Source organism: Zootermopsis nevadensis, unplaced genomic scaffold (assembly GCF_977971745.1).
Source record: "Zootermopsis nevadensis isolate Lab colony 2312 unplaced genomic scaffold, Znev_1.0 Znev_ptg000003l, whole genome shotgun sequence".
NCBI classification, from domain to species: Eukaryota; Metazoa; Arthropoda; class Insecta; order Blattodea; family Termopsidae; genus Zootermopsis; species Zootermopsis nevadensis.
The window spans coordinates 2,211,621-2,227,725 of record NW_028259135.1 but is presented as its reverse complement, the minus strand read 5'-3'; the positions used below and the strand labels follow the sequence as shown (position 1 = coordinate 2,227,725).

The 16,105-nt window shown below is 38.5% G+C and overlaps 2 protein-coding genes across 4 annotated transcripts in view; one reads left to right on the top strand and one right to left on the bottom strand.

The window, feature by feature from the left end:
• The window catches only part of Rtnl1 (reticulon), a 44,977-nt gene extending 43,360 nt beyond the window's left edge, over positions 1-1,617 (bottom strand). The window contains exon 1 of the mRNA XM_087358369.1: positions 159-1,617. Within this exon, the coding sequence (XP_087214495.1) occupies positions 159-1,335 (1,177 nt within the window). The 5' untranslated portion in view covers positions 1,336-1,617. The remainder of the gene's footprint in view (positions 1-158) is intronic.
• The window catches only part of lace (serine palmitoyltransferase long chain base subunit), a 33,077-nt gene that overhangs the window by 15,323 nt on the left and 1,649 nt on the right, over positions 1-16,105 (top strand). The window contains exons 2-12 of one of the 3 annotated variants that reach the window (XM_022073784.2): positions 1,662-1,837; positions 3,654-3,836; positions 5,293-5,447; positions 6,837-6,902; positions 7,598-7,743; positions 9,252-9,470; positions 10,455-10,618; positions 11,233-11,394; positions 13,435-13,561; positions 14,269-14,404; positions 15,715-15,844. In XM_022073784.2, the coding sequence (XP_021929476.2) occupies positions 1,709-1,837; positions 3,654-3,836; positions 5,293-5,447; positions 6,837-6,902; positions 7,598-7,743; positions 9,252-9,470; positions 10,455-10,618; positions 11,233-11,394; positions 13,435-13,561; positions 14,269-14,404; positions 15,715-15,844 (1,617 nt within the window). In that variant the 5' untranslated portion in view covers positions 1,662-1,708. Of the gene's footprint in view, positions 1-1,661; positions 1,883-3,653; positions 3,837-5,292; positions 5,448-6,836; positions 6,903-7,597; positions 7,744-9,251; positions 9,471-10,454; positions 10,619-11,232; positions 11,395-13,434; positions 13,562-14,268; positions 14,405-15,714; positions 15,845-16,105 lie in introns of all 3 variants that reach the window. The other 2 variants (XM_022073783.2, XM_022073785.2) reach the window with 2 other exon arrangements.

Genomic DNA, 16,105 nt, shown 5'->3' with positions numbered 1-16,105 from the left:
CTCTACAAACCATGATCTGTCCCATGTCTCATAATTAACTCCTCAGGCAACTTCAAAAATGGTTTTGTAAATCATGCAAATGTTGCCCAAGATCCAATCCTGCACAGAAAAACTTGTCAAATATTATCAGCTCTGAAATAAATGCATTATGGACTTACCAAGTCCCATGTAGTGAAACAGCTGAATTGGTTTGATTTCCTCCAGATCACTGTCATCCACATCTGGTTTAGTCTTCAGAGTACACACTGGGGGTGTAGACTTGATGCTTTGTTTCTCAGGCAATGGCACATCAACAGCCGTCTCTGGTTTCAGACTTGGTTCAGGAACAACAGCAACTGGTTTGATGGGTTCAGGAGCACTTGATATCAATTTAGGGTAGGGCTCAGTGACTACAGGTGTGGGCTTCACTTCAGGTTCTCGTCCATCTTGAGAATGAAGATGATCATCTTGGGCACCGAGTGAAAACTTTGAAAAACCAGTTTCATCAGAAGGCTTTTCAGAATCTGATTGGTTCCATAATACATCAGGATCTTGAAAATCATGATATTTCTCAACATCATGAGATAAGGAAGAACTGAGGTCATCTGTAGGATAATTCTCAGATGGGATGTTACCAACATTCAATTCGTGAATATCAGTTGGTTTCACTTCAGATTTTAGAAAATCCAGATCAGCTGTTAGCTTGCTAGTAGTATCCTTATGGCTGCTTGGCCCTTCTGTTTTATCTTCACGCTCAAAGTCCACAAAGGCTTGGGATAGAGCTTTTTGATTGCTTAACTTACCAATATCAAATTCTGATTCAAATTTCGATCCAGGTTTTTCACCTTTTGAAATCAGTGAATCAATTTCTGGTTTAACACAAGCTTCTGCTGAGAAATCTAACAGATCCTGTGGCTGTTGTGATAACGTCATCTTGTCAGAATGTTCATTGGATTTAACAAAATCATCGGCTCCCATCAATGGAACTGCTGAATCAATCAACGTGACAGATGGGTTTAACTTTCCATCTTCAAATTGAGTGTCACTTTTGCCATCCATGGCAGAATCAAGCTTGGAAGCTGCAAGAAACGATAAATCGGAGATGGTTTGGCTTGTTGGTGTAACGTGACCAATATCAGTAACAATTCCTGCTTCCTGACTTGGAAGTCTGTCCATCTTGTTCTGAGATCCTTGCCCTTGTAATTCTTTCACGGGTGACGATTCGGGCTCTAAATGCTCAAAATCGTCAATCGACTCGTTATCCCTACGCATTCCTATTGTTTCAGATGGTTGGGAGGCTCCAACATTGCTCACTTGCTCTTTAAAATCTTCACTTTGTAACTTCGTAGGTTCCATGTTGGGAACTTAAATGCACCAACGGTCTATCACAAATAATTTCACAGTGAACACACTTTTATGCCGTATCGGGCTAAAATGGTCGTCAAAAACGTCTGCCGTGTGCTGAATCTGTCAAATACCACTAGCAAACACCGGTAAAATCACGCACTCCCTCTGTCAGGATGAGTCACAAGGAGGGGCAGAAGACAATGTCAAAACAATGACTCCAGTGTGGATATTGTCAGATTACTATAATAACATTAATTGTTGTATTTCATTTAATATATTACAATTATTAAAGAAGAATCTGATTTTCCTGAAGATACATGTGTTTTTATTTGCAGTACGGAACCTGAGTTCGCGCTTGCGCTTTCAGTCTTCCTCCTCGGATATGACTCCCAATCCGCGATTGCGGCGCTCGCGTTACATATTTGCGTCCAACATGGCTGCGAATGGTGCGGTGTGTTCGTCGAAGACGAAGTTACAGGATGGCAGATGCGTTGTGAAAGAAGTGAATGGGGTACGAAACATATTTTCAGAACAAGTAGAATATTCAAAATTGTTGGTATGTATTATGACTTTGAATTGTATTGTAGAAGTCGCATTGAAACAAGTGTAACTTTGCTGCTAGGCTAGTTTACCCCTTCTCCAATGGTTTTATCAGATGACTTACGTGACCCGTTTGTAATGAAGAATCAAATGCCCATTGCCCTCATTATAAAAAAAATTGCCTGTACTGGTCTTTCATGCCACACAGCATAGATACTGTTTCTTCGTGTTGGCATAGCACGAGCCATGTAACTTATATGAAAGGGCGTGGTAAGCTGGCCTGAAAGAGTAATTTTAGTTCCACCTTGGCCTTTTAAGCAACTTTCACTACCACGTGTAGCACGTCCGAATCTAGTACCTATCTTCCTACTTACATCAACGTAAAGAACACGTGATGCAGTTAATGAAGATGATGGTATAGAGTTATGTTTCACTTGTTACAGTTTGCAGTAAATTATTCAAAGGAGGATCATTGTGCTACTTTTTGACGTAAATACGTCTATATTTTAGGGTCAGTGTCATTCAGCAAAAAGTGGAACGAAAAAGTGTAACTGCATTGTTATGTTACCATGGAAACGCATTGTTGTTACCTAGGAAACGTCATCTGTTTACTTAGCATTGTTATTACCTATAAAACATTACCTTACCTTACATTACATTCAGCTACCACAGACCCATTTTAAGCGTAACTAATTGAAGTTGAATAATCAATGTCTTAATTAATATATAATAACCAATATATAAACTTCCTTTCCGTATAGATGTATTTACGTCAAATTCTCCGGAACAGTGGTTCCACCATCACTTTTGTTTTTATATTGTTATGACATTAAGGACTGTTGTCGTCCTGTACTAGTCATGTAATTCATTAGCAAATCATATGACATTTTACTTTTATGGTGCCTTCTGCATATGTAAATATAGAGTGTCAAGTTCATCATGAGTCTGGGTCCTGTACAGTGTTATGGCAAGCTTCCTGCATAGTAGAGCTGGAGAAGCTAATCGTTCACTGCCTACTTTTCCGCCTACAGTATGGCCTGCTTTAGTACAAAGAGTCTGACATCCTGCATCTGTTTGGGCTTCACATCTTGAAAAAATCTTTTTAGACACAATCAAGTTGTGTTGGAATAGTGGATTGATGAGTGACTGATTGCACCCAACACTATGGCTTTCAAACCATTTACAGGCACTTGTAAAACAGCATGAGGATTTTCTGATAAACCAGTATCCATTATTTGGACTGTTTACTTACCTGCTTGTTGTAAACGATACTTTGTCAGATAAATCATATAAGTTCTGGACCATGAATATTATTAAATACAAATGTTGATGATAAAAAAAAGCATGCATATTGGTTAATCCAAGAAGTAATTTAATAAGGAAGTGGAAAATAGAATTGCAGAACACAGAATTTGATAAAGTGTATTACTTTAACGTGATAGAAACAACAGATGCTAGGATTTTAATTAATGTTAACAGTGTAATACTTTGGATTCCTCCTTTGTGTTTGGGGGTCCCAGGTTTGAATCTCACTTTAGAGATATGATAGCTGAATGAGACACTGACAGTAATTGTTTTTATTTTTATTCTGACAGTCAAATGCAGGAATAGGACTATAAGAAAGGCAGTGCTTCCACGTCTTCCCAGGCCATCATTTAACTCCATCATTAATTCGATGTATGGTCTGTGCAGTTGACAGAGCACAGTTACATGATTCAAGGAATCCAGATTTCTACACATTACATGCTGAGCTGCAGCACTTACTGTGGTATTATCTATTATTACAGGAGACAAAAGATTCAAATGGTGTGCCTCCAAAGAAGAAACCTGTAAGATCAAAAGAAAGCTTTGAAGAGGTTCCTCTTTATACAGCAGTAATGACATATCTTGGATTTTATCTCCTGATGTTCCTAGGCTATTTTAATCAGTTGTTCTTTACCCCAAAAGTTGCAATGGAGAAGAACAGAGAAGTGAGTATGTACAACTGTCAGTTATGTAGTCTTGTTATCCTAAATGTAAATAAACACATGGGGAGAGATTAGCTAATAGTGAAATATTGAATTTAGGTAAGGTTTTCCTCAATTTTACATTTTTTTTTGTGATACCAGCCACAGTTTCATATATGTTGTCCCAATTTAGTGTTTCTCAGTTTGAAGTATTGGCCCCCATTTAATGAATGAAATAATGTCCATGCATGGAATCTGGACCCTAGCTCTGTGTTTACATGAACACATTGTACAATTTGTCATCATCACCGAGTTGGAAACTTCAAGAAATAAGTTGAAGTCTTTTCCTCCCTTGCTGATCACTGAAGTAACTTTCTCCCCTGCCACCACCTCATGGTAATGCCAATTGGCCTGATGAGTTACACTTCTATGGACTTGAAAGGTTTAAAAAACAAGACACCTGCTATATATGCATATATATATATATATATATACACATACAATTCATGGTACAAAATTCTTGTTCCCCAGTCAGACCTTAAATAGGGGTTTCATTGTAGGTAGTAATATGAGATATATTCATATTATAAGGTCTCCTAATTTTTTTTGTAAATGTGTAAGATGAAAGAGATGGTGTCGGTTATCAAAGTAAAACTCTGAAATGTCTCTGCCAGTTGTTCTTTAAAGTTATTGGAGAAGATTATCGCCTCTGTGTCAGAACTGCCTGTGGCCATATCTAAAGAGATAATTTAAGTAAACACTGATGAATATTCAGGGTCAGCAAATCCTGGGTGCCAGAATATTAATTGTTACATGTAGTGTTTTATGCAGTATTATTTTTAAAATTCATGTCTTGCAAATTAGTTATGATTTCAGTATCAGATCATAGCTTCAAATAATGCCAAAATTGGAAGCAGTTCTGTATAAACTACATATTGAATGGGCAGAAAATTGATATGTTGGGATAGTGATTTCAGACTGTTAGAAACTCTCTTATGATGGGTAATTCATAAACACATCATTCCAGACATACTGAAAGATGTAAGACTTGAGGTTCTCACAGCGGTGAGTATGAAGATTTCCGTCTTCTGGGTTGTTGCGCTGTGTAGTCTGGTCGATGTTTACCAACGTTTCGGAGGTCATACTGCCTCCGTCATCAGGGCGATGAGTATGAAGATTTCTGTCTTCTGGGTTGTTGCGCCGTGTAGTCTGGTCGATGTTAACCAACGTTTCAGAGGTCATACTGCCTCCGTCATCAGGGCGATGAATGAAAGATGATCTTTACATGTTTTGATAGCCTGTTGAATTTTATCACATATCACAATTTGATAAATATGACTGCACTTGACAAGAAATCATTCAGAGATAAGTTTTGTCATAGTATGTACTAGCGCTTTGTGGATATGAATTAACTGTTGAAAGCTTGGGATGAGATTTGTAGGGAATGTAACTGGATTAAACTGTGTGAACTGTCTTTCAGGGTTATGTGCCATTATTTGACAGATTTGAGAGTTTCTACTTGCGCTATGTGTACCGGCGAGTTAGAGATTGTTGGAACCAGCCAATATGCAGTGTTCCAGGTGCAGAAATTGTTCTTAAAGACAGGATTACTAAAGATTATGGATGGACATTTGAGTAAGTAACAAATAGAAAGAACTAATAATATGCATGGTTATGTACAGGTAATAGTTATAGTACACAGTGATTATAAATGATCACTTTTCAAAAATGTATTTTAGAAAATCATAGGAGAGTTTTATGACATAATAAGATTGGAGAGGTGCACTACATACTGGACTACACAGAGTGTCCACATTATTTCTATGCATCTTGAATGATCCTAACTTTTAAAACAGATTTGATGAAGACATTTGCAACATCAAGTATAAGTATTAGACATTTCAGATGATAACTTCCCCCCCCCCCCTTCTTCTTCTTCTTATACATTTGTTTGCTGGAAACTAATTCCACAGTTTCAAAGCAGAGGGCCTTGACTTTGATTCTGTATCACCAACTATTCAATGCATGCAATGTATTGGTTTATGATGTGTTCATATTTCTCTTAACCTTTTAATTTTAAGTAAAGAGTATCCCTAATATAAGAACAGCTGTTTCCAATTCTATAAATCATGTGTCCTTGAAGTCTACTTTAAGTAATGCAAATCTGTAAGCCTCTAATATAATGCAAGTAGTGTATTTGGCTGATGCACATGTGGTCATGTAGTTGAGTCCTTGTTAAGCCACCATGTTGTATAAAGATTACTAAAAGTTATATATATATTTTTAAATATGTATTACCATACATCATTTCTGGACCCTTTATTAGATCGTGCTAGTGTTGCTCCCACCACACAAGTCTGTGAGTCCATCATGTTGGTATTTCTTCTAGTAGGAAATTGAAAAGTATGAATTTGGGCCAATCTCCAGAGGTATAACTTCCATACCAAATTCTATGAAAATACACATCCAGCAGTTATCGAGTTGAAACAGACGGACAGACATCATCAACATGCACATTATGCAAAGACCGTATAGAAACCAACATCGAAGTGTTTATTGTCGTGTAAAGGTTCTGAATATGAGAATCGCTGACAATTTAAGTATATATCTGCCCCTCTGGAGATGAGAAATAATAATAAGAAAACATGGATGGCTGGGAAGCAGATGGTATGATGGACCTTAAGGTAAATAAGTATATTATGAACGTGATTAGTGGGTGGAACTGTCTGAGAATTGTGTCCAGTGGCAGGTTTTGTTATTACAGTTAGCAGTGTTGAGCCTTTTGGGTGGAATTATTGGGGAACTATTTAATAATTTTAGGTTTCTAGTGAGGAAGTTGAAAGGCAGAATATTCTGAACTGACTAGAACCGTGCGTTTCCTGGATTTGATCTGTTTGCATGTTTATTATTTACGCAGAGCATCTACTTTCTAATTTTATGTTTATTATTCACACAAAGCATCTGAGTCTGGACAATCATTTTCTTGTGAGCATTTGTTATATCCTGCTGGATGTATTTCTTTAGGCACGGCTCTCCGGTAGAATTCTCGATTTCAACGGCAGTGACAAGGAAAGTCGAGCCCACACTGTGGTATGTCTTTGTCTTAGCCATAGTGTCTTGAGTGCTGTTAAGTGATGAAGTGAACACAGATCACTGGCAAAAATACTTCTTTCTCAGCACAGAGCACAAAGTGGCAACATTGTCTTTCATCTAAGGTAGACAATTACTTCTTGGTGTGGAAATGTGTTATGTCTGTTTTACTTCTGCTGTCATGCTTTTAGAAGGGCAAGTCTTGTAGTACTGCAGTTGCAGTTGAAGAGTGTGAATATTATATCTAGTAATTCCTAAAAAAATATCCCGCATACCGTAAATATTATAATTATAGTCCGCACTACATAAAGTTTATGTGCTAGTACCTAGCCACAATTCAAATCAGTCCTAGTATTTAAGCCCTGGAATTTACTGCTGTACATGAAAATTTTGACATTTGTGATTAATCAATTTTCAGAATCCAGTTATTTTGTCAACACGTAACATTGTATCAAAAATAACTTATTGCATGTAGGCCTGAAGACGGTGATCTGAATTTTCCAGAACACGTAGCCTTAACAAGTTTTGTCATTTTATAGTTGTGTGTGATGGACTAATAAAATAATTGGAGGATTAATATGCCCATTTATTGATGACTATTTGCAACATTGATGTGTCCATTGACTACTGCCTGTTCATTTGGAATGTTTGGTGTATTAAGAATTGTTGTGCTTAGATTGTGTGCTCTTATGCAGGTACACAGGAACTTTCACCAAATGTCTGAATCTTGGTTCATACAATTACCTGGGTTTTGCTGAAGCAGATGGGCCTTGTGCAGATGCAGCAGCTGAAGCAATCGAGATGTATGGTTGTGCTATGTGCAGCACTGTTCAAGAACTTGGTGAGTCAGAACTACAAACATTATTTGAGGACTGCTGGGTTAGAATTGATTAGGATGCGTTTAAGAAAGCTATCATGCTGTTATCCAGCTGTAGTCTTCGTAGCATAAGGGAATATGTAATCTTACTTTTGAATAAGTTTGTAAAATGCCTACAAGTTTGATATCATATGATATACTAGTAACTGTAAAGGTACAATTTGGCTGCACGCGACAGAGACAAGCGACCGAGGCAGGTTACAGAGTTACAAGACCGAGACTGGTCGCTTCCTGTCTGCTCTCTGTACAATCGTATGAAGTACAATTACGAGCGCGAGACGAAGACAGGCGACAGAGACAAGGCACAGGAGACCGCTCTCGGACCAGTAGTGTCTCGCGACGGGCTCAGGCACCACGTGCGTTTTTGAGTAAAATAATGGCAGAAATTAAATTTACCGGTGACCAAGATGAGCAATTGGTAGAATTAGTAGCAGAAAATGATAAATGTTTCTTTATTAACAGACAGAAAGATCCTTCTTCACGTCTGGTTTTGAATATTGAACTCATAGGTTTTCTTTGTTTCTTTCGCAACAAATAACACAGCAACACATCATCTTCTTCTTCTTCTTCGATTAACCTCTACAGATTAGAGTTCTTGTGATATAATCACTTTAGTCAACAACTTGCATGCCTTTTATGGAATGTTTATTACCATGTTCATAAGACCCTGGATCATTTGATAAATTTTAATATCATCTTGTCTGCTCCTAGAACTCTCAAGTGGTCACTTCCCTTCCGATTTTCTCTCTAAAATTTTGTACGAATTTTTTATCCCCTCATGCATGCAACATGCCAAACCTATTTTCTTCTTCTTGATTTTGTTGCTGTAATAATGTGAGGTGTATCAGTTATGAAGCTTTTCATGCAGTTGACTCCTTCCCATTACTTCCTCGAGTATTCTTCTCGTATCCTGATCCTGATCTCAGCTATCCATGTGGTGACATGCTAGTTTCGCCCTATATTAGTAATTGAGTTATATAGTTTTGTATGTTTAATGTTTTATGACGCTACGGTGGTCTAGCGGTTAGAACGCTGGCCTTGTAATCCTGGGGTCTCGGGTTCGATTCCCGGCGGTGCCCGAATTTATAACTTGTGTTGGGCAAGGCCGTGGTCTAGGCAACACGGAGTTTTCCTCCGGGGGCTTCCCCGGTTTCTCAGTGGCATCCCAACAATTACTCCATTCACACACAGAAGAAGGCAATGGCAAACCACTTCTGGATCATCTGCCAAGAACGTATATGAACAGGTCCCAGTCCGAGAAAAGGATGGAAGGATCCTGTTCATATGGACCTGTCATCTGACAGAACACTAAATAAATAAATAAATGTTTTATGCTTTGGAGGGGCAACACTTAGATGTATTTAACCTGTCATTCTGTCTCCCAACTTATTTTCTGATAATTGAGGTTATGCTTCAGCTTATAATTTCTGCTCATCTATAGAATGACAATTTGAGGCATGTTTTTATTGCAGGGACACATCCATTGGTGGTGGAGCTGGAGAGAACAACAGCAAAATTTCTTGGCACCGAAGATGCCATTGTATTTGGGATGGGGTTTGCTACAAATTCTTTGAACCTGCCAAGTCTAGTCTCTCCAGGCTGCCTTGTTTTAAGTGATGAGAAGAACCATGCGTCGCTTATACTTGGTTTGCGACTCTCTGGAGCCACCATAAAAGTTTTCAGGCACAACAGTACGTATATGTTAACAATTGATAGAGTTACTTATCAAGTAGATTGATATAGAAGTAACGCTGAAGGTAGTACCTGATTCAAATTATGGCCAGACTGCTTCCTATTCTGAGTAAGGTATATTTTGGTTCTCCTCAGTTTCCTTAGGCAAATACTGAGAAAATCCAAGACGTCTTGCTTTTGAATTCTTTAACTGCTCTCCAGTCATGTTTAACTTCCCATCTCATTCAGTGCTGGTCTCACAAATAATGGGGGAAGATTCTGAAAATAAATGTATACTGATGTGTTGAATGTGGGTGCTTTTTAATTTCATACACACAAAAAAAAATTTTGACATCTTTAACATTCCTAGGAACATTGCTGGAAAACATTTTCGAAAAGTTCTCTCAGTAGCCTATTCTTGTCACATTGCTCTCTTCAGTTGGTCCTTCCAAGGACAGTTTTAATTTTGTGAACATGAAAATGTCAAAAGATGCATATTAGATTAATACAGTGGATATTCCAAGATGGTATATATGCTTTAGCCACAAGTTTGGTGTGGGAAGATGAATTTTTGTGATGCAAAATTGATTTGTCTGTCCAAAGATTGGTCTTTTTTTTAGTGAAAACACTGCTGTAAACATTTCATAACTTCAGAGTGGATTCCTGAGGAAGGATGAGGTAGCAGTTCATAATGGCGAATTCTTTTTTATCAGAATAAAACAATGTTTTGACTTTCAGTTCAACATCATACTTTTACTGATACCAGAGACTAAACGTTTTCACTGAAGATTTCAATGTTACCATAGGGCAGATTTCGTTACTACCAGTGATCATGGAAATGGTGTTTGGTGGAGGAGACTTACAGCTTAACGTGAACTCCTAGCCATGATGGTTTGATTTGTTTAATGTTTTGAATTGTGATGAATATCCATTGCAGTTAACCTATTAGATAATCATTCAAAATATCACCCTGTTTACAATAAAGTAATTATTTTGTACTGCAGACATGCTGTCTCTTGAGAAACTGCTACGAGACGCTGTGATATACGGACAACCACGCACTCGAAGGCCATGGAAAAAGATTCTTATCGTAGTAGAGGGAGTGTTCAGCATGGAGGGATCCATAGTGCATTTACCTGACATCATAAGACTCAAGAAGAAGTACAAGGTACTGGCCCCACATCACTGTATTTGTGTATTTTATATGTATTCATGGTTTGATTTTCTGGAAAATAGAATGTTGGAAAAGGCAACACATTTTATTCGATCTTTTGTTGTTGGTTGTGCCTTGATTTTCATCACATTTCATAAACATTGAAATGTTTCTATTGGGTCTGTGTGTGCGTGCGTGCGCACGGGTTTTTCATACCCATAAGACCTGTTGAATGAAAGCCAGGATAGCCACTAGATTAATTTAAAATAATGTGTAATACCTTATGTTTAAACTTTCTATAAATGTCGTGGATTTGGGTGTATGCGTTTCAGTAATATCGATAGGATTGAATAAGAGTTTCATAAATCATCTGGTTAAAGATCACCAGTGTTTCAAGGACCATCTCTGTCCTCATATATACCGACCCAGAGCCCGTGTTTGAATCTGATCACAAGCCAGTGGGTTAGTGGACTAGCTAGTGGTTACGCATGTTTAGGAGGAACATTGGTATCTGCCTGCAAGACTACATTATGTCACAACCTAGAAGACCAAAACTTATATCTTCTCCATCGTGACTGTCGAATATTGCATTTAAGAATTGAATTCACTAAATAGGTTTGTAATTACAGGCTTACCTCTACTTAGATGAGGCTCACAGCATTGGAGCTCTGGGTGAAAATGGCAGAGGTGTCCTGGATTATTATGGCTGTGATCCAAATGATGTGGACATTCTCATGGGAACCTTCACCAAAAGCTTTGGCTCAGCAGGAGGATATATAGCTGGATCTAAGGTATGTCAGCAGTTTGGATTGTGAGGTGTACCCTACATGGAAGTGTTTCTTTGTGTACGTGGCAGAGGGGCATTACTCAGTCGATTAAAAGGGTAGCCTGGGTTTGAGTCTGATTGGCTGGCTGTCTTTAGGCTAAACAAAGTAGTATCTACGAGGCGCGTCCACAAAGTAAGTTTCCCACTCGTCCCACAGCTAGCAAACCTTATATTGCGCGAAGCGACTGTGCGTACGTGATAGAGCAATGACGTAGCATGGCGCATGCACTAACGGTACTTCTCGCGTTCTCACAGTAGCATCGTTGCAGCTGTTGAAGATGGAGATTCTTATTCCAGCTCCCGCCGACTGTGAAGTGCGGTCAGTGATAACGCTAGGCCGCACACGGCTCGACGGACAGCGAGTCTCCTGCAGGAGTTCAGCTGGGAGGTGTTTAATCATTCACCCTACAGCCCGGACCTCGCTCCCAGTGATTTCCATCTTTTCCTACACCTCAAGAAATTCCTGTCCGGTCAGCGTCAGCGTTTTGAGAATGACAGAGAGGCTGAGATGGTTGTCACACAGTGGTTCCAATCCCAGGCGGCAGACTTCTACGACACAGGTATTCAAAAGTTGGTCCCACGGTATGACCAATGTCTCAATTCCGGTGGCGAATATGTTGAAAAATAGCTGGACACTTGCTGTATCTGTTGCAATAAATATTTCCATGAAATTGTGTTTTGTTTCTGTAAACGGCCCCAGGGAAACTTACTTTAAGGACGAGCCTCGTACTTAATGAAAATGCATTACATTAAGCTATTCCTTGTCATAGGCCTAGTAATGCTGTCCATCTCTGTCTTGAGAGAAAAAGAAAAGAAATGTCACTGAATTGAGATGAAAAAATTAAGAGTGGCCAAGAAGATGGGAGAATACATTAATATTAAAACAAATCTGAGGGAAGTAGGTTGTAGGAATGTGAACTGGATTAAACTGGCTCAGGATAATGTCCCTGATAGATTTTGCTCTTTAATATCTCCATTCATTTACAAAAGAGGTTAGGTAACTGTTTCACTGTGGCACTTGCAATAATATGAAGCATACTAGCAGCCTTTTCCATAGAACTTGCATTATTGCAAGTTTAAAGTTTGCAGTGACATGTATCTTGCATTTCTGCAGTAGTCTTTTTTCCTGGCAGCGTAGGACATTATTGACGATATGTAGAAGCGTTCGCCTATATTGAATATAATTTTCCTGGAAAATGTCACATGATATAGCATTGTTTTTTAAGTTGTGCCAACTTATTGGTAGCAATGGCTTCGTTTAGATGTAAGCTTATTGCAGAAGATAAAATTAGTATACTCTTATTTGAATATTCTGAATCTCAGGGTGTTAAAAAGAAATTTTCAAATTTATTTGTGCAAACAAAGTATTTGGTTATTAGATTGATTTAATTGTAATTCCTATTGGATCAGGAATTCAAATTGTACTTCATTAAATTTATCATATATTGAATATTATTAAAAAAAAAATTATGTAACATGAAATGTATGAGTAAATAAGATTACAGCTTATATTTTTTGGTATGGCCAGTTTTTAACAAAATAAGAGGAAAATTAATTTCTTACTCAATCCATTGTGATTTGTGTAAGATTTTAGGTTTTCACAGCGGTCAGTCTGAATATTGCCGTCTTCTGGGTTGTTGCGCTGTGTAGTCTGGTAGATGTCCACTAACTTTTCAGAGGACATGCTGCTTCGGGCCCCGATGACGGAGGCAGCATGACCTCTGAAATGTTGGTGGACATCTACCAGACTACACAGCGCAACAACCCAGAAGACGGCAATCTTCAACAGTAGATTTGTGTATGCAGTAAATGAGCATCTTAAAGCCAGAGACATTTGCAGAATCCTGTGTGAAGAATGTGTTCCTAACCATTCATGTATCTCCCACTTCAAGTACTATAATGCTGTGTAAGTGATTTATGATGCATTTTTAAACATATGTAGTTAATTCAGTAAGAAAATTATTTTTGAGCACTGGATAATAAGAGTCGTGGTTTGTTGTTTTAGCGCCTCATTGATCATCTTCGTGTTAATAGCCATGCTGCCTGCTATGCATCAGCTATGTCTCCTCCTATTGCACAACAGATTATCACGTCTATGCAAATAATTATGGGTGAAGATGGTACTCTTGAGGGTGTGTATTCAGTATGACAGTACAGCCTTACATGCATGCTTCCATTTCTGTAGCTAGAACATTGAAATTTGGCAGGTTCTAATTTTGCTTCAGGACTTCCGTTCGTACGTAGCATGATAATTCAGAGTGAAAGTTAGACTAGTAAGTATGTTGTAGCTGTTGGTATCACATTCCAATGTACTACTTGTCACATAGTGGTTGGCATGCCTGCCTGCACATTTCATGTTTCTAGTTATCCTGTTTAAGAGCCGGGATAGCTCAGTCAGTATAGTGACTAGCTACGGGCTGGACGACCGGGGTTCCATCCCCAACGGGGACAGAGGATTTTTCCTCTAGCCTCTGCGTCCAGACCGGCTCTGGGGCCCACCCAGCCTCCTGTCCAATGGGTACCGGGGTCCTTTCCAGGGGGTAAAGCCGGCCGGGGCGTGATGCTGACCACTCACCCCCATCTAGTGCCGAGGTCAAGGAAGAGAGGAGCTGTACCTCCACTCACCCCAAACGCCTACATGGCGTATAGTGGGACAAACTTTACTTTACTTAGTTATCCTGTTTGCCTTCACATGTTTGGTAGGTGTGGTAGATTTATTGTTGCAATATTTTCGTGGTCAGTCATCAGGGTTGACACTATTTAGATTGAAGTGGGAAACACTTTTCCTTTCTATCAATACAATTTACCTTTACCAATGTTGTCATGGATTTATATTTAGGTAAGAAGCGAATTATCCAGCTGGCACGAAATGCAAGGTATTTCCGGCGGAGACTGAAACAGATTGGAGTCATAATATACGGGAATGATGATTCACCAGTTGTACCTCTCCTGGTGTACATGTTTTCCAAGATTGGGTATGTATCAAGTGAAACTGTAGATTGAAATGGCATACAGTTTATCTTATTTATGATAGTAAATTTGAAGGGATATTGATGGAAGTGATTGTGGCACATTTAATTTACTGTTCTGAGGAAAACAAGAAACCTCTGTCAGGATAGTAAGTGTCCAGGCTGAAATTTGAATCTGAGATCTCCAAAGTATGAAGCAGGAGTGGTAACCACTCAACCGTGATATTTGGTGGTTTTTTTGTTTTTCTGCACCGACCATTAACATCTTGACCTGACCGGCTAAAAGCATAGATTCTTCAGGAACTAAAGGGCCCTGCTACCACTTTTAACTCTATAAACTGCCCTCAAACACATATTTACATTAGTAGAAAGACACTTGGAAGTTGAGTAGTAAATTACAAATATATCCTCATGGATCTAGTCTGATCCTCAGCTTACTCTTGGTCCTAAGTGCAAATCTGATATCGTGAAAGGGTCATATCACCCTTGTATGTATTTAAATTGCATAACAAGTTTATGGAATAATTTAAATTATGAAATTATTAAAAATAGTCCATAGCCAAACATGCTCTTTCATTCACTTCTGCGTCTTTAACCTTTGTCATGAAGGTGCAGGGGGATTTTAACCCCCCCCCCCCCCAAAACTAGGACTTACCAGTAATTGTGGGATTTAATAGCTGTATGCTAAATAGTATTAAAAATATATTAAAATTGGCCGTCAATCACAATATAAGATAATTAAAAGATTAAAATATCATTTTTCGTTCCGTATCGAGTACTCGATTTACATATGGAACATTTACGACATGTTTCGGCTATCATAGAGCCGTCATCAGGTGTTATGTTATAAACTTTTTAACTGAATTACTGATTTTTAATGATTTTTAGTTGTATGCTAGTGTGATCGACAGCCAGCTGGTTTGTAAGCAAGGATGAGTAGTCAGTAAATTTTAATCAACACTCCTGTTGAATGTGTCACATTCAGTACCATTAGTTACCTCAATACTGTCTTATGTAGAGTTTTGTGTTCTACGGCTGAACAAAGAGTAAGATCAGTGAATTGGCCAGGTATACCTCTACTCTAGATAAATTACAATTCTTTGTAATATGAGGTGAGAATTCTAAGAAACTAACAAGGTCCCTCAAACAGGTCTTTCTGCATAACAATACTCATTCTACAAAAACAGTTATAATAACTAGGCTCTTGTTGGTGAGAATGAATCTTTTTCTCTGGACCAACATACTTTTTCAGCCAGTTTCTGAGTGGAAGTAATCTATTTATATTACATGCTTATTTGTGTGTCTTGTTTTTACAGGGCTGTTGTTCGAACTTTGCGAACAAGGAATATTGCAACTGTAGGAGTAGGTTTCCCAGCAACTCCTCTCATGGAGGGACGTATTCGCTTCTGTATCTCAGCATCTCACACAAAAGAGCAGCTTGATAAGGTAAGGTGTGAGCACGCGCCCACACACATGCCAGTAATACTTAAAACAAAAAACTTTCACAGTTTATACTGCATAAAATAACCTGTAGACTAGCTAACTGTGTCATCGCCACCATCATCGTTTTTCACAGTGCGTGCCTTGGTTGGCCTGATACAAGTACTGAAAATCATGTCTTTCCATCATCTTACAGGTTTACTTTCTCAGAGATGATAAATTTATAATTTTGCACAAGGAATCTAAGAGCTCAATTATATGGCATGT